At 40.6% G+C, this 20,545-nt stretch overlaps 2 protein-coding genes across 4 annotated transcripts in view; one reads left to right on the forward strand and one right to left on the reverse strand.

Annotated features, from left to right (window-relative positions):
- RPA3 (replication protein A3) lies at positions 1 to 3,307 on the reverse strand. Its single transcript, XM_065939054.1, has 4 exons — positions 3,123 to 3,307; positions 1,878 to 1,952; positions 976 to 1,084; positions 1 to 384 (listed from the first exon to the last, which is right to left on the reverse strand). Exons 1-4 carry the CDS (start codon positions 3,219 to 3,221, stop codon positions 302 to 304), a joined length of 366 nt encoding a protein of 121 aa, XP_065795126.1. The 5' UTR covers positions 3,222 to 3,307; the 3' UTR covers positions 1 to 301.
- A 220-nt stretch (positions 3,308 to 3,527) lies between these two features.
- UMAD1 (UBAP1-MVB12-associated (UMA) domain containing 1) overlaps positions 3,528 to 20,545 on the forward strand; it is a 339,161-nt gene continuing 322,143 nt past the window's right edge. For all 3 annotated transcript variants that reach the window (XM_065939072.1, XM_065939073.1, XM_065939074.1), the window contains exon 1: positions 3,528 to 3,645. The gene's annotated coding sequence lies outside the window, so the exon portion shown is untranslated. The remainder of the gene's footprint in view (positions 3,646 to 20,545) is intronic.

A 20,545-nucleotide genomic window follows, 5' to 3' on the forward strand; every position in this document is an offset into this window, starting at 1 on the left:
AACGGCACATAAGCTTTTATTAATAAAGCAAAAAACTAAGTTCAACCAACTGTTTTTTTCTTCCTTGCATTTTAAATCTGACCACATGCCAGAGAAATTACTTTTTATGAGAACTTAGATGAGAACTGTCAATAAGCCAGTTCTGTCAAAAATGGCACACTGGAATATCTAATAAAGTTAGGTAAATGAAATTAAGAAGAGAACAAATTAAATATTAAAAATCTCAGGAATTGCTCCTTCAAATATCAGGGGCCTCCTTTAATAGTCTTCAGTGTAGCTCACTGGCAATCATCAAAATAGTTCAACCATACTGCACAACTCCCAAAGGGAAAAACTGAGGGAACTCATGGGTAATCTTCACAGCCTCATTGTAAAGTCCAAGATCTGCAAGAAATAGGTTAGCAAACATTTAATCTACAGTGGAAGGTTGTAATATCAATTATTACTTAAACAGTTCTACCTGTTTCTCTTTTCTCTCCCTTTTAGAGGTCAACTTATTTTCACAATCCATTTGCTAGAACTGTGATATGGGTCATATTTATTTAAGTATGGGTCCAAAAAATAAAAGTCATGCAGTAGAACTTCCATGATTTCCAAAATTCATGGAGTATAACTTCTATTTTGACTTCCATTGTACAGGCACCATTCTTGCCTGGTTGTGATTTAGGTGTTGTGCATTATGTGATGCCTTTATATATTAAAATCAAATTAAAAAAAACTATTAACAGTATTTTTGTTTTGTTTACTTTGTTTTAAAAAATTCTCTTCCCACAAATACTAACCTTCATTGTGTTTCTTACATACAGAAGCATTATTTAGAAGTAGGCCAAAATGTCCTAGTATTTTCCTTTGGGATCAGAAAGTAATACAGAAATTGAAAGTGTAGCAGGACTGAAACTCAAGACCAAGACATAGCAAGTTAAAAATAAAGTTGTTTTCCTCCTAATTACATGAATCACAGAATGTTTTATTTACCAAAAGGATGATTATCTTCTTTAAACTGGACATAAGATGCACACATAATGGTTGCCTTGGCCGTCACTCTTCCAATTACTTCCACGATTCCAGAGATTTCTTCATCAAGCTAACACAAAGAACAAAATACCAACTTGCTGTTATCACATTTTCAGCTGATAATTAACTTGGAAAATTGTTCTAGATTTTCCTAATCTTTCATTTCATGCAGCAAAATAATTTTAAGATTTATCAATGCAAAAATGGAATTGTAACTTGTTAAAGATGTTTGAGTACTTATTACTGTCCGCATGTCACCAGTCCAGTAACCTTTAGCAGCGGCTTCAGGTCTAAAGTTACAGTTAAATGTTTAAGTTGAAGACAAAAATCACTTAAAGATCCTGAGACTATCCAGTATTTCCACAAGGAGTAATTTGTTTAAAAGGACTCATTGAAAGGAACTTTCTATTATCTATATTTGTACAGAGAGTTCTGTATGCATTAACCAAACAGCACACACATCTGTCTTCATAAAAGACGAAGAAAGTATACCATACACATAAACGGTAAAAGCAAGTGACAACTGAAAATAAATGTAAACAAAAACAAAAAACTGAATTTTAAAAATGTGAAACTACTGAGGAAGGGAAAAGTGATTTAAAAATAATTTTTTTCTTAAGTGATTTTCTGGTCTTTCATAAGGAATGAGAGTTGTCAGCATTTATTTAAAAATGACAGAGCCCCAAAAAATCATTGGTTAGAAAAGTAAAGGGAAATGTAAAAGTAGGACACAAATTTTATTTGAGAGAAGTTTGATGAGCTGATCCTTTATACGTCCACTCCAAGAATAAGAAACATCAGCAACAAACCAAATAAGATGAAGAATTAATTATAATATACATAGAATTAATACTTAAACATACGGGCTCCATCAACTCAATAGTTCCATTTTTTCCTTCACCATCTGAAAGAATAAACATTTTCCCAGTGGGATGAATCTGAAAAAGAAACACATAATTTTTTTAAAAGTCCATATGAATTGTTTAAAATTCTCTTAAAAAGACTAGAAATTTGACAAAAGAGCAGAATGACCCACACTTAATTAGTGCACACAAAGCAATTTTTTTGAACAGTTTAACTAGTTCACATTGTCTTGTTACTATACCTGATCAAATGATGCCTAAATTCGAATTTTAGATAAACAACAATTACCTTTTCAGTGCAAATGTGTCCCGTTATTTTTATTTGTTAAATCTGGCAACCCAGATTTAGATCTAAGAACAAATTAAGATCTAAGAACAAATTAGAAATAAGAACAAATTAAGGAGGGTTCTTATTATCTAAAAGTGAGATCTACTGGCATCCATGATTTAAACAGTATATATCCCACAGAGGTTATGTTTTTAAAAATTAGACATGAGGAAAGTAAAGAGAAACTGGTTATTAGAACACCTGGGTTCTACTCCCGCGAGACAGTTGCAAAGAGTGCAGTCAGATCTGGTATGCATGCTAGCTTTGCTACTTGCTGTGGCCTTAAGCACTTTTTAACCAGATGCCACTCTTACCCAATTTCCATAACTGTGAAGTCCAAATACACCTATTGCAAGAAGATAATGTGACTGAAATAAACTAGTAAGTAAGCTTTCATATAAAAGTTTTCTCGGCTCCCAAATTCTGAGCCTTTGGGCCTGTTTCTCACCAGTAGGATGAGGGGCTGCGCTCTTAACACTTGGGTAAGATAAACTGGCACTGGATTAGTAACATACAATCAAACAATGTTTTACAGAAAAGCGACTTCAACGATAAAACGCTGTTTGAGAAAAGAGGAAACAGCAGAAAGGAAGGAAACAAGAAAAGTGGACTAGCTGTCAAGGCCGGCTAACAGAAAACGGATGGAGTTTTGTTTATAATTTCCAGTAAAAAACGAGGGCGGGACCCTAGAACCGAACGCCTTCAACTTCGCGATTCCGCGCGCTAAGAGCCAAAAATAGGGCTGCAATGGTCAAAAAGTGTGCAAAAAGTTCCCTTGCGAGAAATAAAGCAAACCGGGGCGCAGAGATGCTATATGACTTTCTCTCTTCCACCCTCCGTTACCTACTCTGGGGAGGCCAGCCCCACGGCCACGGGGTCCCTCCCGCCAAAAAGCCCAGGGCGGTGAGCGCGCGCACCTTCTCCAGCCTCCCTACGAAGCAGACCGGCTGGTCGATGAACTGAGCTAGCATGCTGGCGTTGATGCGCGCCTTGGGCGACTCCATCACGTCAACCATGATTGCAACGCAAGGCGGGCAACCGGCGGGAAACAAGCGGACCACTGAGACTGTGCTCCCCGCCGACGTCTACGGGGCGGATCCCCTCGTCTACGGGGCGGATCCAATCGGCGGAGACCAGCATTCTCGCTCAGCCAATCACACGTGCCGATATCTCGACAGCACTCGCGCAGTCTGGGACGGCGAGGAAGGCAAGGATGCGTCCGGAAGTGGGGATCGGCTGCTTAGTGACGCGCGGCGTCCCGGAAGTCACCCGGGTCCTCTGCTAGGCGCGCGTAGGGGCAGGGCTTGGAAGGGGCGGGGCTTGGAAGGGGCGGGGCTGAGGCTCCCTCCTGAGACCTCAGTCCTTGCTGCGGCTGAACCCCGGAAGCAAGGTGGCGGGCTCCGGTTCCGGTACGACGGGGGGCTGCGGCGCGAGCATCAGGTACCTCTTCTCGCGGGAGTCGCCGCATCCTCACGGTTGCCGTTTCTCCCCACGGACGGATGCGGAGGAGAGAGGCGGGAATCGGTGCCTGTCCCTCCTTGGCGTTTCGGAGCTGCGCCACTAGCTGTCTGCGTTTCCCCAGTTCTCCTGCATGGGAAACGCGGGGTTCTTGCCGAAATCTAGGGAGCCCGTTTCATTTTGACCCTCTCTCTCCTAGAGCTAGGAAGTGGGGTCCCCAGTGATTTTCATCGCCTCCGGGGAGCTCCTGCAGCTCGGTGGCAGAGGGTCGTTGATTTTCTGCCCTAGCTGCGTCACTTTGTAACGTGTTTCACCACCTGTGAGAGGAGGGGCCGCGCGACCCTTTCTGGTCCCGACAGTCTGGCCACACTGGAGGTGCGGGTTTTCTCACCTCACCTCCGTGTCATGAGCGAATTGAAGCGTTTGGGAGTGGGTGAGGGAACGGTCACTGGACTGAGAGGAGATGGATTCAAATGACTCTTGGATCTTAGCAGGTGCTCTTCTTCCCCGGACACGATTTCCCTCTCCGCAGAATGAGGTTAAATAACTTTAATTGCAAGGTCCCAGCTGATTTAACTTTTGTCCCTATGATTTACGGACTCTTTTTTTCTGAATTCCCAGTAATTTTCCCTATTGCTTTTCACACCTCGGGATTCTGCAGGGGAGATCACGTGTGAAAGACAACCTGTTTCCAGGAGATTTGGGGAGGGTGGAATTCTTGACTCTGTTGTTGGCTTGTGTCGCTGTTGATTTTCGAGGCTTTACCCTACAGGATTTGGTACCTGCCTTGTCAGGGATATTCCAGAATGAGTGCTCATAAAATTACTTGCCACGGGTGCTCCAGAAGTTGGAGAATTTTTTTGGGGGGGGGGGGATATTATTATTTTTTAGGAAACCGAATCCATAAATTAGCCTAAAACCATTCGGGTATCTATTTAGGGTCTCCAGTTTAGTCCCACAGTTGCCTTAAGCTAAGAAGATGCTGTTTGAGATGTCACACAGCACTTTAAGATGGAAATCTAATATCTTAATTAAAGGATAGTTTGCCTCTCTGTTTATTTGGGAACTTAGTGTCTATGTACGTGTTCTTCCTTTTTAATGTTGCTGTTACTAAGACAAGTTTAAAAGATTTCTTTAGCAGGAATAGGGTACATGTCAGTTGGTATATAAGAAAGTGGTTATCTTTGGTGCAAGTCGGTAGAGTCTGCAAAGCCTTCACATCTTTTGCACTTCAGTGATGTTTGGAAACCAAGTTGATTGCATTATATAGGGAGGAGTACACATGAATGTCTTTAATAACAATTTTTTTTAAAAAGAGTAGCCACTAATGTGCCAGATCTCAATAGCACTTTTATAGCAGTGAAAAAAAAAAAAACTTTTACCTACCAAGAGCAGTTCTTTTTTAAACAGGGAGATGAACAAGAAGATACTTTCAAATAGCTTTTTGGATATTTTTTCATTCACTTAAAATGTATTGTGTAATACCTCATGCACAGAGAAGAGTATATCCAACTGATATGTATAGTTTCCAGAGAAATGAAATGAATTCAATTGGACCTCTCATTTAGCTAAAGAAATGGAACTTTATCAGTTAGGGGTTGTCACTTCCTCAGTTGAAGTCCTTCTCCCACCCAACTAGAAATAAACACTATCTCGAAATTTGTGTTAAGCACCCTTGTTTTCTATATAGTTTTATCATATATGTAGCTGTTTCTAAACAGTGTGGTACCAATTTATCCTCCTGTCAGGAGTGTAGGAGAATTCCAGTTGATCCACATCATCTCATAGGCCAGAGTAGGTGTTGGGAAATTAGCCATGTAGTCCCTATTCCAAATTCAAAGAAGTGGACACACAAAGATCTGTCTTCATGGACTCAGCTCCCTTTAAAGAGCCTTTCTGGAAGTCCTTCACAACTTGACTTTCTAAGGTTAGAGACTTTTCCTTCTATTCCTAGTTTGATAAGAGTTTTAATCAAGTGATTGTGGAATTTGATCAAATGAATTTTTTTGTGTGTGTTGAGATGATTGAATATATTTTCAGTGTTGAATAACATTTGCATTCCTGGAAGAAATACAACTTGTTTATGATACATTATCTTTTATTCTGTATTCTTGGGTTTGATTTGCTATTATTTTGTTTAAAATGATTTTTGCATTCATGTTCATGAATGAGATTGGCCTGTAGTTTTTCTTTCTTGTGTAGTCTTTGAGAGATTTTGGTATTATTTAATATTAGCGTTACAGTAGTCTCATGAAATGAGTTGTGGAATGTTTTCTGTATTCTCTAGGGTTTTATGTAAAACTGGAGACACCTTTTTTTTGATGTTAGGAAGAACTCACCTGTAAAACATTCTGGGTTTGGTATAGTTATCTTCTATTGTTGTTTAGTTCTTAGGTCTGACTCTCTTGTGACCCCATGGGCTGTAGCCCACCAGGCTTCTCTGTCTACCAGGTTTCCCAGGCAAGAATCCTGGAGAGGGTTGCCATTTCCCCTCCAGGGAATCTTCTGACCCAGGGATCTAACCCACATATTTTAACATTGGCAGGTGAATTCTTTATCATTGAGTCACCAGGGAAGCCCATAATGAACTGTACCTGCCGCCTTGAGCGTATCCCACAAATGTTCCTAAGTAGATTTCAGTAAGTTCCAAGTATTTTCTAGTGTCTTACATACTCTCTGACTCAAGGGTTGTTTTTGTTTCCAAATATATAGATTTAGGGCTTCCTTGGTGGCTCAGTGGTAAAGAATCTGCTTCCAATGAGGGAGACTTGGGTTCCATCCCTGAAGGAGGAAGTGACAACCCACTCCAGTATTCTTGCCTGAAGAATCACATGGACAGAGGAGCCGGGTGGGCTATAGTCCAAAGGGTCTCAAAGAGGTCGATACAGCTGAGCAGCTGAACACACACATAAAGGTTTTACTTATTAAAGTAGTTTTGTTGTTAATTTGTAGTGTAATTGCATTATCCTCAAATGGTATGGTCTGTCTGATACTGTGAAAGTATGAGGCTTGCTTTAAGACTTATGAAGTATATGGACAGCTTTTTGCAAAGGATTCATGCATTCTTGGGAAAAATTTGTGTTTTCCAGTTACTGGATCAAGCTTGTTAATTGCAGTGTTCAGCTCTTTCAACTTTTGTTTGATTAATGTCTCAATTATAGAGATAATTGCATATGGTAGCATTGGCAGTTTCTGCTTGAACTTCTGACAACTTGTGTTATATATTTTTGAAGATGTGTTTTTCAGTACATACAGATGAAGATTATGAAGGAAAATGGTGCAATGAAGTGGTGACAATTTCAAATCATTCTTTTTGCCTTAAAGTTAATTTTGTTGCTAATACTGTTGATACACCGGCTTTCTTTGGGTTAAATTTTCTTTGTTGTGTCTTTTTCTGTCCTATACTTCACCTGAGGGAGGCAAGACTTGAGTGTTCATTTCCTCCTCTCTTTGGTCGCTTATTGGAGAGCTGACCTGGTCAGTCTTAGCTCAAAGGGGAGCAGGTTGATAGCACATTACTGACAAGGCGATTTTTGTAGAAACTAATGTCTGTGGCTGGTGATTTATGTAAGTAAATATTGAAACATCTCCAGTCAATAATATTCAGGTAACAAAAGGCATATTAATGTCTCTGGCGAATAAGTTGATGCCAGCCTGTGGGCTTCAGCAGTTCCTCCCCAACAATATGCTGCTTTAACCAGTAGGCTTCCATTCGGACAGAATTTCCCAAATGTTGGAAGCTGGATTCTTTTCATTTTTTTTTTTTTAATTGTAGTTGTATACTTGATTTACAGTATTGTTAGTTTCAGATGTACAAAGTGACTCAGTTTTATATTGTTTTCAGAATCTTTTCCGTTGTAAGTTACTGCAAGATACTAAATACGGTTCCCTCTGTATGTATGTGCTTGGGCGCTCAGTCATGTCTGACTCTTTGCCGACCCCATGGCGCCTCTGTCCACGGGATTCTCCAGGCAAGAGTACTGGAGTGAGTTGCCATTCCCTCCTCCAGGGGATCTTCCCAACCCAGGGATCAAACCCAGGTCTCCTGCATTGCAGGTGAATTCTTTACTGTCTGAACCACCACAGAAGCCCATAGTTCCCTGTGCTATACAGTAAATCTCTGTTGCATCTGTTAAGCCCATATTTCTAATTTATCCCGGCTCACTCCCTTCTCCCCTTTGTTAACCATAAGTTCATTTTCTGTGCTTGTGAGTCTGTTTCTGTTTTGTATATATAATTTTAGATTATTTTTTAGATTCTACATACGAGTGATGTCATATAGTATTTGTCTTTCTCTGTCTGACTTCACTGAGTGTAATATTCTTTAGATCCATCTGTGTTGCTTCAAGTGGCACTATTTCATTCTTTTTTTTATGACTGAGTGCTAGTCGACCATGAATGTGCATACACACACTACCTCTTTTTAAGCCAGTCATCTGTTTACGGGCCCTTGGGTTGCTTCCATGTCTTTATTATTATAAATAGTGGTGCTATGAACATTGGTGTGCATGTATCTTTTCGAACTAAAGTTTTCATCTTTTCTGGATAGATGCTCAGGAGTGGGATTTCTGGATCTTTTGATAATTTTAATTTGGTTTTTTAAGGACCCTCTGTACTGTTTTTCATAGTGGCTTCACCAGTTTACATTCCCACCAGCCATGTTCTCCACACCCTCCCCAGCATTTTATTTTTTTTGTAGATTTTTTTATAATAGCCATTCTGACTGGTGTGAGTTGATACCTCCTTATGGTTTTAAATTGCATTTCTCTAAACATTAGCTATGTTGAGCATCTTTTCATGTGCCTTTTGGCCATCTGTATGTCTTCTTTAGAAAAATATATATTTAGGTCTTCTATTTATTGATTGAGATATTTGTCTTTTCAATATGAGTTGTATGAGCTGTTCATATATTTTGGGTATTGACTCATTTTTTTAGATTGTTTGCGAATATCTTCTCCCAGTCCATATGTTGTATTTTTGTTTATAGTTTCCTTTACTGTGCAAAAGTTCTTATGTTTGATTAGGCCCCATTTGTTTATTTTTGCTTTTATTTCTTATGCCTTGGAAAACTGATCTAAGAAAATATTGGTACAATTTATGTAAGACAATGTTTCACCTAAGTTCTCTTCTAGGGGTTTTATGGTATCATGTCTTATATTAAGGTCTTTAAACTATTTTGAATTTATTTTTGTATATCGTGTGAGGGAGTATTCTGATTTCATTGACTTGGATGTAACTTTCCCAACACCATTTGTTGAAGAGAATTTCTTTTCTTCCTGCTGTATTCTTGCCTTCTTTATTGAAGATGAATTGACTGTAGATGTGGGTTTATTTCTGGGCGCTCTATTCTGTTCCAGTGATCTACATGTCTATTTCTGTGCCAGTAGCATACATACTGTTTTGATTACTGTAGCTTTGTAGTATAATGCAAAGTCTAGAAAGGTTATGTGGAAGCTGGATTCTTTTTTTCTGAAAACACTCGTGTTTGGTGGATCACAAATTCTTTGCCACTTTGCTTGTTATGGTTTTTCCAATATACCTTGTTTGATAAATTTATGCTCTGTGACCTTGTGGTATTTGTGTCTGTGTTGGCCTGATAACTCGAACTTTTCCGTGTCCTTGTGTTTTACGTGTATCCCTTGTAAATAGTGCATATAGCTCGAGGGTTAGTTTTTATATCTTTTGTCCATTTACACTGATTGTCGTTACTGATATTTTTGGATTCATTTTGGCAGTCGTTTTGCGCTTCTTGTGTGTTCTGCTTTTTTTGTTGTTGTTTTCTCCTGTCTTCTTTTGATTTGACTTTTTAAATTTTTTCTCTAATTCTGTTTTATTCCTCTGTATTAGTTTGAATGTTATATATTCTTTAAAGAAAACTTTGTGGTCACCCTTTAACAAGCACATTAAAGCCTAAAGTTACTTTTCTCTGTGTCAGGATCAGAACCTGTAACACCACAGCCCTTTTTCAATTGTATGCTGTTGTCTACAGTTTTAATTCTGCTTTGATTTCTTTTTAACTCCACAAATTAGGCATTATTATATGATTGCTCAGTGGTAAAGAATCTACCTGTGATGCAAGAGATGCAGGTTCAGTTCCTGGGTTGAAAAGATCCCCTGGAGAAGGAAATGGCAGCTCACTTCAGTAATCTTGGTTGGGAAATCCCATGGACGGAGGAGCCTGGTGGGCTACAGTCCTTGGGGTCACAAAGAGTCAGACATGACTGAGCAACTAAGCATGAACACATCATCTTATGCAGTTAATATTTGTTTGGAATTGTTCATATGTATCATTTTCTTTTTGAGACAAAGAATCCGTCTTTACTTCTTATTTTTACATCTCACCTCTTTTTCTGTTGTTTCCCCCTGCCTTTTTTTGAGGTACCTTCTTTGGAAGTTCCTTCAATGAGAATCATTGGTAGTGTGTACATTAGTTTGTGTTTCTCTGAATATGATGATTTCATCTTTGTTTTCAAAAGGCAGGATTATTATCTGTATAGACTTCTAAGTGGATAATTTATCTTAAAGCTACTCTGGTACTATTTTACTCTTAATTTGCTTTTCATTTAAATTGTGATTTTGTTTTAAACTTTCCTGTCTGTATCTGCTTGATCTTCAGTTTCTAATGTGTACTGATGAAGAGTTCTTTTAGTTTTGTGGTGAATATGTTTGCTTTGTGAATCTGGTAGTTTTGTCTTGATCAGCACTGGGACATACACAACCATTATATATATATATTTTTTTTTAATTTTTTATTTTTCAGTGGGTTTTGTCATACATTGATATGAATCAGTCATAGACAACCATTATATTTTTGAATATTGTTTTTCTCCTGTCCTCTAACTCCTTCTGGAATTCCAGTTAGAAGGAAGAAGGAAGGGTGTGCTCTTGACCTTTGTTTTATGATTTGGTGGTTTTGATTCTTTGTGCTGAATTCTGGATAATTTTTTCAGATCTTCCAGTTTACTAATTCTTTATGCAGTTGTGACTCATCTGCTATAATTTCAATACTAGTTTTTTTCCTAGAAGTTCTGTTTGGTTCTTTATACACATCTTAGTTGTTATTTGTTACTCTTTTGTCATAGTTTTAGGTCTCCTTTTATTTCTTCATATTTCACAGAGTTTAAGGAGAGTCTGCTTAGAGTCTAGTTTTGATACCCACAGTCTTTATGGAGCTGATTCTGTAGAGGTTTTTGATTCTGTTTGACTCTTCCTTACTGTGGCTTGTATCTTTATTTGTAGTTATTTTTTTTTTTTAATTATGAATTCATGTTTCTTGGAACTTTTTTGTTGACTTTTTTGAAGTTTAGTTTGAAGGTGTTGTCCTCCAGAGAACATCTGTGTTTCCTCCTTCCAAGGTTGTTGGGTCCCAGACCTTGTCCTTGTTCCCCGCGGTGGCAGGGGTGGTTTAGTCGCTAAGTCGTGTCCAACTTTTTCGACTTCGTGCACTGTAGCCCACCAGGCTCCTCTGTCCGTGGGATTCTCCCTGTGGGACCTGGATAATTAAAACCCAGGCTTTTAGCCATTAGGAATCAATAATGGCTGCAAGGAAAATGTTAACTATAGTAGTTGCATATAACCTTGTGGATTTATAGATTCTTGTCTTTTCTGGCTTCTATAGATTTTCTTTTATTTTTTTTTTGGATTAGCCATACATTAAAAATACATATTTATGTTTAAAACATTACCACAAGTGCCCGTTGAGAGAGCCAGTGTGGGGATTCTGTTAATTGTTAAGCATAACAGAGTGTTAGTGAAAGTATAGCAGTGCACCAGGGAGTGGCAGGAATTACGGATGAAGGTTTGGGGTTGGTTTTTTCTCCCTCGGTCTTGTCTCGTCATTGCAGAGAATTGAAACGACAGACTACTCACAGCTCAAACAGGCATGGTTTCTTAAGCAGGCAGCAGCAGTGTTTTCTGGAGGCTTTTGTCTTGTTGTAGCAGGGACTTGTAAGGACAGACTACTTACAGCTCAGTTAGAGCTCTCACATCTCTAGGTGTGAGAGGGGGCCAACTCCCATAGGAGTGTTCTCGACTCCTTTTGGCTTCCCTTTTTATGTTTTTTATCTTTGACCCTTTATAGTCCCTGGAGCCTGATTGGTTTTGCCGGTACAAATTAGGGCTTTTACTTGCAACCAAGTCGGGCGAGTGTTGAAGGCCAGTCAGGGAAGGGGCCGTGTTTGGCTGTGTTTTCTCACCAGTTTCTCGTTCCAGTCTCAGGCTTCCCCCTTCTGTGGGCTTTTCCCTTTCTCTGACCCTTTTGGGGGCTTTTTCTAGTCACTGTTTTTCTTTAACCACCATTTTGGACTCCTCCTTCCCTACTCTTAACTACGTAACAAAGGTAAGTAGAGACTAGAACTTGGAATGTCTTCCTTATGTGCCATGTGGAGGAGTTTAGCTCAGTAGTGAGGCTGGCAGATCAAGGGAGTGAAGTTTGACATTTTAGGTTGCGTGTTCTGGGTTCATGATGATGAATGGCTTGAAATACAGTAATCAAGGTGCTTTTGGTACAAGTAATATAACCTCTTTAAATCAGCTTAAACTTTTTTTTTTTTTTTAATTAATTGTGGTAAGCTATACGTAACCAGATTTTACATTTTAACCATTTTTAATTGATGGCTCAGTGGCATTTGGTATATTCACTTCGTGTGCAGCCATTGCTGTCGTCCAGCTCCTGAACTTTGTCATCATCGCAGACTGAAATTCCGTGCGCATCTTACAGTTGATGAATTTGACTACTCTAGGTGCCTCCTAGAGTAGAATGACACAGTACTTGTCCTTTCCTGTCTGGTTTATATCATTTAATGTCTTCAAGGTTCTTCTATGATTGTAGTATGTATCAGAATTTCATTCTTTTTGAAGTTGAATTATAGTCCATTGTATGTAGTGAATACTACATTTTGTTTACCCATTCTTCATTTGGGGTACATTTATCAAAAGGAAACTCATTAGAACTCTTTTGGGTTAGCTTGACTGGCCTAAAATTATTAGCCTCACAAAGGACCGGAACCATGAATAGAAAAACTTTCAGAATCCAGGCTGTCTTCTTTCTCTTTTTTTTACAAAAGTTTAACTAATTTATCGACTTACGGCTGTGCTGGGTCTTCGTTGCCGCACACACTTTCTCTAGTTGCTACGAGCTGGTGCTGCGCTCTCGTTGGGATGGCATGGAGCAGGGGCTCTGGGGATCACAGGCTTCAGTAGCTGTGGCGTGAGGCCATGTGGGGTCCCCCTGGATCAGGGATTGAACCCACATGGCCTGCATTGGCAGGCTGATTCTTAACCACTGGGCGACCAGGGAAGTCCAGCGCCAACTGATTATCTTCAATTCCACATTGAGTCTTGCTTGCCCAACTGTGTAACATGAAGCTGGATTCTGTAAACTGTTTTCCTTTGGAATATTAGGCATTCCCAACAGAGGGCCCTGAAGGAGCACTGCAAGGCTGTTGTGTCGGAAGACCCCCCCCCAGGTTCCAGCCCCTCTGTTACCACCTTTCGGGAGCCCAGCAGCCTGCTCAGAGGTCAGGTCGTGGCCCTCAGGCCTCGCCCTGCCCACAGCCCAGCTCCAGCCCGCCATCTGGCGAGTTCCTCCGCTGCTTCTGATACGGTTTCTGTCCCTCCAAGGAGGTCTGAATCTTCATCTTGTGGGGTGGGGTGCTTAATTACCTTACTGTCCACCCTTCTTCAGTCTAGATAGTGGCTATTTTTTGGGGGGAGAGGGCGGAGATTGCACTGCTATTTTTCTTTGAAATCTTCTTTTATTCCTTTGAGTATTTACTTCCTACCAGTTAACAATTCCTTGTATTACATTGTCCCTGCTCAAACAACTGGTGTGATTTCTATTTCCTGACCTGACCCTGACTGATAACATATATATATATATATGATCATTTTGCAAAAATTTATCAAGCTTTATACTTAAAGATTGTGCACTTCACATGTCTTATTTTTGGAGTACAATTATCTGAATTGGTAAATACACTGATACACAAGAATAAATGTCTAATGTGAATTATTAAAAGGCCGTGAATGTATTACCACCTAGTTGCTGTTATAGATTGTTTCTTACTAATTTTAAGCTAGAGAATATATTTAAGGAGTGCACATCTTGTAAACTTTTAAAATATTCAACAGCAGTCCATGAATGCTGTTCATTTGTGGAATAAACAAAAATAAACACCCCTCCCGCCCCCTTATAAATCTTACATGCTTGTGGAGGTAGTATCATAGTAAGGCTAAGTAACATCTGTTTTATACTTTTGAGACTCTAAACATCTCAAAGCGGGTTTATTTCCCATCTACCCCAAGATGGCACTTGACTCACACAGGTGCTCAGCAAACATCTAATGAAGTAGGATACTTCACTGACAGACAGTGACTTTGGCAGGCTGTTGTTTAGTGGCCAAGTCGTGGCTGACTTTAAGCTGCCGGGGGCTCCTGCCTTGCAGGTGGATTCTTTACCAGCGGAGCTAGGTGTGCTGGAAAGATGACTCAGGCTTGAGCACTGAAGCAATACAGCACAGAGTGAAGGATACAGACCTGGTTTAAATCTTGATACTTGATACCTAAGTGACTTTTGGAAAAATTATTTATCCGTTCCAGAGCTCCAATTTCTGTATAAACATGAGAGATAAAAAAAGCTTCATGTGGTTATTTTAAGCATTAAGTAAGATTTGCAGACGTAAAGCCTTGAGCTCAGTGTCTTGTTACACTTAAGTATTTAAATAACAAATTGTGACATAAGTGTTAATAGCGTGACCAAATTGTCCTGAAGTATCTGCTGGATATCTTAATGATGATGAAAAGTAAGATAATGAAGGGGGATGAAAACCCCAGGGTGCTTCCCCAATGGAGGGAAGTATGTAGGCTTGTCCGAGAGCTGAGATCGTGAACCACCTGGGTGATGGTATGTTTTGCCCAGCTCCGCTCAGCAGCCTGGATGGAGGAGACTGTATCCTCCTAGAACATTTTGAGGGTTGCCAAGATACTGTCTGTACTGTTCAAGAGCTTCAAGAGAATTTTCATCAGAGATATACTCTTCCTCTTGATCCTTGGGTCTGTATTTTCCCCTCCTCCTGTTGATTTCTTTGAAGTGGGTGAGTGAGGCTTCTTCCGTCTTCCTCACTGAACTTTCTATCGCAGGCAGCTTCTTGTTTCTGTGTCTAGTCCTGGAAGATATATGGTTGCACATGTTCCTTGGCTTGTTCTGTTCCCAGGGGCTAACAGGCACGCATCATCGTGTGGCTCTGCCAGGCTGAGATGGAAATTTCCATGGCACAGACTGTCCAGGTCTCCGAATGAATTAGAGAATTAGGAGCAGTTTGCCTGGAAAACCCCATGGACAGAGGAGCCCGGCGGGCTACAGCCCATAGGGTCCCAGAGAGTCATACATGACTGAAGCTTTCTTCAGCCCTGAAAGTAGTATCTGCTTATTTCCTGTGTTCTGCTCGTGGAGCCTTTTCTCTCTGGGACCCTGTTTTACAGAGTCGTCCTTGGGCAGTTATAAACCATTGCCGTCCCTAATTTTCCCTGTTGCTTGCCCAGGCCAGTAATTACCATCATGGAATGGAGGTAGATCTCCCAGGAGGGGGGAGGGTTAAGAGAGGGAACCCAACTTTGCCAAACTTTGGAAGGAGTTCCCATGCAGTGACCTGTCTGGCAGCCTGTCTTTTTCTGGTAGGCAGAGCGCCTGTGTTTCAGAGCCAAGTTCAGGCGATGGGGATGGTTGACATGTCCTCCCGTCTTTGTGGTCCATTCTGCTCTTGTCATTTGCTAGTCTCTACACTTACTCATTCATCCTTGGATAACATTTTGGAAGATGTAGCACGAGACAGTATGGTAATGGACTCTTGGGTCAGTTGAGCTTCTTGATTGTGCGTTCATGGACCTTTGACTCAGACTATGGCATATGGTGAATAGACTTTGGCATATGGTTGATAGAGTTATTGCCAGATTTTGTCTTGTGTTTCTTTCTGTGCATTTTGATGAAATGTTGGGAGGAGATAAAACAGTCAGCTTTCTTGTGTACTCAGGAGTGTGAAGTTGGGATAGTTCAGACAGATAGCAATGTTTGACTAGACTGTTAGCAACCTGTCAGCCACCTGCTTGGCTGGTGCTGGTTTTAACAGGACTCGGCACCTTGCTTTGTGCCCGCTGGTCTTGTGAGAGGTGGTGGAGAGGCAGCCCAGAGGCAGCATATATATTGGGTAGTTCCTTGAATTTGGAGAAAGTGCCTGGTTTGGTTTGATTTTCTAGGGCCCACCAGAGGGCTTCCCTGGTTGCTCAGATGGTAAGGAATTCGCCTGCAGTGTAGGAGACCTGGGTTTGATCCCTGGGTTGGGAAGATCCCCTGGAGAAGGAAATGGCTACCCACTCCATCCAGTATTCCTGCTGAGAGGATCTCACGGCCAGAGGAGCCTTGCGGGCTACAGTCCATGGGCTCGCAGAGTCGGACATGACTGAGCGACTACGCTTCCACAGCGGTGTGTCTGGCCAGTGTTTGGCCTTCAGCACTTGTTGGTTGAATGAAAAGTGAGTAAATGAGCAAACCGACTGAATTTAAAAGTCTGTTTTTGTTTAGGGAGGAGATACTTTTGATGATGCAGTTAGATTGTATTGGAAGTCAAATATGTAGATATTGTAATGGGCAATTGAGTTTTTGGAAGTTGTATATAATGATTCCTGTTGTGTGGTACATGTAAGCAAATAGAAACATTTAAAGACCCACACTGGATAATGTTTTATTTATTTCATTCATTCTCAGTTTCTCTATGCTGTAGAGTTGTAAAGAGGGGTGACCTCACATTGGTCTACTTCATTCTCCCTTAGGACATTATTAAATGAATCATCTATTTAAGTCAGTCACCAAAGTACTTGTTTCATGTGAAAAGATGCTTCTGTTAGAGTTGTTGTGGGGTCTTTTCCAGGTTGTGCTTTCATTTTAGAGTTTTATCATCAAATGCAGTGGTTAGAAATTAGTGTTTTCTTAGTAGGTATTGGCGTTATTTAATCTAAAATCAGAAATTTTTGTGTTATGTAGAATTATGCTTGTAACTTTTATAAAACATAAAAATACATCATTGTATAATTGAGTTCAGTTCAGTCGCTCAGTTGTGTCTGACTCTTTGCGACCCTGTGAACCGCAGCACGCCAGGCCTCCCTGTCCGTCATCAACTCCCAGAGTCCACCCAGACCCATGTCCATCGAGTCTATGATGCCATCCAACCATCTCATCCTCTGTCGTCCCCTCTCCTCCTGCCCTCAATCTTTCCCAACATTGTATAATTAACTTACAAGAATCAAGATAACACCAAAGCCTCAATTATATTCTTGGTCAATGACTGAGACCAAAATGATACAAATTATGAGTGCAGTCTGTTATAAGCCTCTCAAAGGCAGCAACTTTATCTTCTAAACTTATGTGTCTCTTCACACTATTTAGCATCCTTCCTTAGGAAAAGAAAGATATGGTTTTTACATGTCCTGCATTAAAAAGAGGAAAGTTTGTGTTTGTTTTAATAACACTTCTTGAAATTAAGATATCTTACGGCTAAAATACATCACATGCTAAGTGATCATACCCAGCCACAAAGGAGTATGTTACAATTAAGAATTGTCTGGTCTAAAATACTAAGAGTGAAGAGATTGAGAAATTGTGGTGTAATGTAATCTAATGTAATGGGTGATTTCCTCCCCCCTAAATTAGTAGAATTGGTGATGGCTTTTTTTTTTTTTTTTTAATGCTATCCTAGTTTTCATTTTATCAGTAAGGACAGTAGAGGAAAAAAGCAGTCAGTCTTTATCATTGTCAGGTTGCCGACTTAAAAAAAATCCACAGTGTGATTTGCAAGTTGTTTTATTTGCGAGAAAATGAGAACTATAACCCAGGAGATAGCATTTCAGATACTCTGAGAAACTGCTCCAAAAAGGTAGGGGGAGGATCAGTGTATATGTGATCTTGGTGACGGGAGTACTTGCAATTAAGCATATATTTTTGCAGGTTTCTGTAAGTCATGAGGGGGTGGGTAGTGGTCCCCATGAAGGAATTTAGTGCTTTGCTAGATATGAGGGGATGTAAGAATTGGGCCCGTAAAATCAGCTCCTGAGAATATTTAACTCTCAGAAGACTTGTTCTGCCAGTTTTTCCAGAGCACAGAGTGCCTCATTTCTGCTCGCTTCTCTGAACTCCTTTCAGAGAATGTTAAAGGTCAGCAACTGCAGCAGCACAGGCTTTAATCCTTGTGGAGGTAGATGGCAAGTGCCTATTTGTAGTTGACAAGGCTACCATTCTTGATTCTGAAAATAATAATTAATTGAAAGGAAAACAAAACCCCCGAAGCCCCCAAATTTAACAGCCGCAGCAAAACTAGACAAAACGTCTCCAATTCTGATAGAGACTTTGGTGGGTGATGTTTACAGAGCTGTGCTGTGATGAGTCACTCACCCGTGTCTGAGTCTTGCGACCCATGGGCTGTAGCCCACCAGGCCTCTCTGTGGGATTCTCCAGGCAAGAATATTGGACTGCGTTGTCATGTCCTGCAGCGGATCTTTCAGACCCAGGAATCGAACCGGGGCCTCCTGCATTGCAGGCGGATTCCAGTGTTCATAGAAGCACTGTTTTTTTATTTATTTTTTCATGTTTCAAAATGAAATTTCTTTTATTGCTAGTTTTTATTGCAAAAGCAATACATGCTCACTTGAAAAAGAATAAGAATAGATAGGCAAACAAAAAAGAAAATTAAACCTACCCATCATCCCACCCACTTAGAAACAATCATTTAATACAATAGCGTATTGTTTCACATATTTATTTTTAAAAGAGGGTAATATCCTAAAAATAGCTTTGTGACTTGTTTAGCTTACTATGTTGAGGAGCACTATTTATAGTAGTCAAGACATAGAAGCAGCCTAAATGAATGGATAAAGAAAATGTGGTATATGTGTAAAATGGAGTATTCAGCCATAAAAAAAAAAGTAAAATAATGCTATTTGCAGCATCATGGATGGACCTAAATATTGTCATACCTTTACGTGAAATAAATTAGAGAAAGACAAATATTGTATGAAATCTAAGAAAATGATACCAGTGAACTTATTTACGGAACAGAAAGACTCACAGACATAGGAAAGGATCATGGTTCCCACAGGGGAGGGGAGGGACTTCCCTGGTGGTACAGTGGCTAAGAAGCCAGCTGTCAGTGCAGGGCACGTGGGTTCAGTCCCTGGGTTTGAAGATTTCACATGCCGGGGAACAGCAAAGCCCGTGGGCCACAGCTACTGAGTCGGTGCACCTCGGGCCGGTATGCCTAGAGCTGTGTGCCTGGAGCCCGAGCTCTCACTGCAGAGAAGCCACTGCGATGAGATGTCCATGCGCCAGAGCAAAGAGCAGCCCCCACTCGCCTGCACACAGCAACGAAGGCCCGGTGCAACCAAAAACAAAAATGTGTTTTAAAAGTAAAAGTTAAAAGAGGGAAGACGAGGGATAAGTTAGGAGCATGAAATTAATATACACGCTACTGTATGTAAAATAAGTAACAAGGACCAACATATAGCGCAGTGTGTTAATCACTCGGTCGTGCCCGACTCTTCGCAACCCAGGGACTGCAGTCCACCAGGCTCCTGTGTCCATGGGACTTTCCAGGCAAGGATACTGAAGCGGTTTACCATTTCCTTCTCCAGGGGATCTTCCTGACCCAGGGATTGAACCCAGGTCTCCTGCATTGCAGGCAGATTCTTTGCTGACTGAGCTACCAGGGAAACCATGGTATACATAGCACAGGGAGCTATATTCACTATCTTGTAGTGGAAAAGATTCTGAAAAATTCTGACGTAAATCAAGTATACTTCAGTTAAAAATTGAAAACTTTTTAAAATTTGTTTTCATATAATATTTGGCTTAGGAAAAAAGCAAATACTATAAAAGAATCATAACATAAATATAAACTGGTCGTGCTTCCTGGTAATGACAGCTATTAGGTTTGGTGTATATTTTGCCATATTTCTTTCCTAAGAATGTACAAAATTTACCTGCACATATAAAATAGAAAATGGTTTTATAATAAAAGCCTGCTAGTTTCAATTTGAAAAAGCAAATTAGAAAAAGTACTAGAAAGGATAAAATAGTATAAAATAGATACTTCAGCTAAAAGGTTGTGTCTCCAAGAGGCCTAGGTGACAGAGCAGCAGTTCTGAGTCCAAGGCCCATGGTCCCAAAGGGAGGGACCCTCAGACAGAGGCGCATTCAGTTCAGTCGCTCAGTCATGTCCGACTCTTTGCGACCCCATGGACCGCAGCACCCCCGGCCTCCCTGTCTGTCACCACTCCTGGAGTTTACCCAGACTCGTGTCCATGGAGTCAGTGATGCCATCCAACCATCTCATGAACCATGTCATCTTCTTCTCCTCCTGCCCTCAGTCTTGCCCAGCATCAGGGTCTTTTCCAGTGAGTCAGCTCTTCGCATCAGGTGGCCAAAGTATTGGAGTTTCAGCTTCAACATCAGTCCTTCCAGTGAACACTCAGAACTAATCTCCTTTACGATGAACTGGTTGGATTGCCTTGCAGTCCGAGGGACTCTCAAGGGTCTTCTCCAACACCACAGTTGAAAAGCATCAATTCTTCTGCGCTCAGCTTTCGTTATAGTCCAGCTCTCACATCCATGTAACCATACACCTTCAGTTTATATTCCCCAGAGGTTCGTACATGCATTGGGATCATCTCGTGGGGTAAGCACACGGAGTCGGGGGGAGATGGACTAACTGTAACTTCAGCCTGTTCCTAGTTTTTTTTGGTGGTGGTTATTTTATTTTTTGCCTTGGCTGTAACAGCAGATGCAGATCTGATGCCAGGCTTTCCCAGCTCAAAACCTTCCACAGCTCTTCCGTGAATA

This window comes from Muntiacus reevesi, chromosome 6, assembly GCF_963930625.1.
Source record: "Muntiacus reevesi chromosome 6, mMunRee1.1, whole genome shotgun sequence".
Classification (NCBI taxonomy): Eukaryota; Metazoa; Chordata; class Mammalia; order Artiodactyla; family Cervidae; genus Muntiacus; species Muntiacus reevesi.

What these genes read in the sequence shown, in the direction of transcription:
- RPA3 (XM_065939054.1), bottom strand. Translation starts at nt 3,221, where the DNA reads ATGGTTGACGTGATGGAGTCGCCCAAGGCGCGCATCAACGCCAGCATG. An exon ending in TCGTAGGGAGGCTGGAGAAG is followed by an intron (nt 1,953 to 3,122) that starts GTGCGCGCGCTC and finishes TTTCTTTTTCAG; the next exon opens with ATTCATCCCACTGGGAAAAT. An exon ending in CTATTGAGTTGATGGAGCCC is followed by an intron (nt 1,085 to 1,877) that starts GTATGTTTAAGT and finishes TCTTTGTGTTAG; the next exon opens with CTTGATGAAGAAATCTCTGG.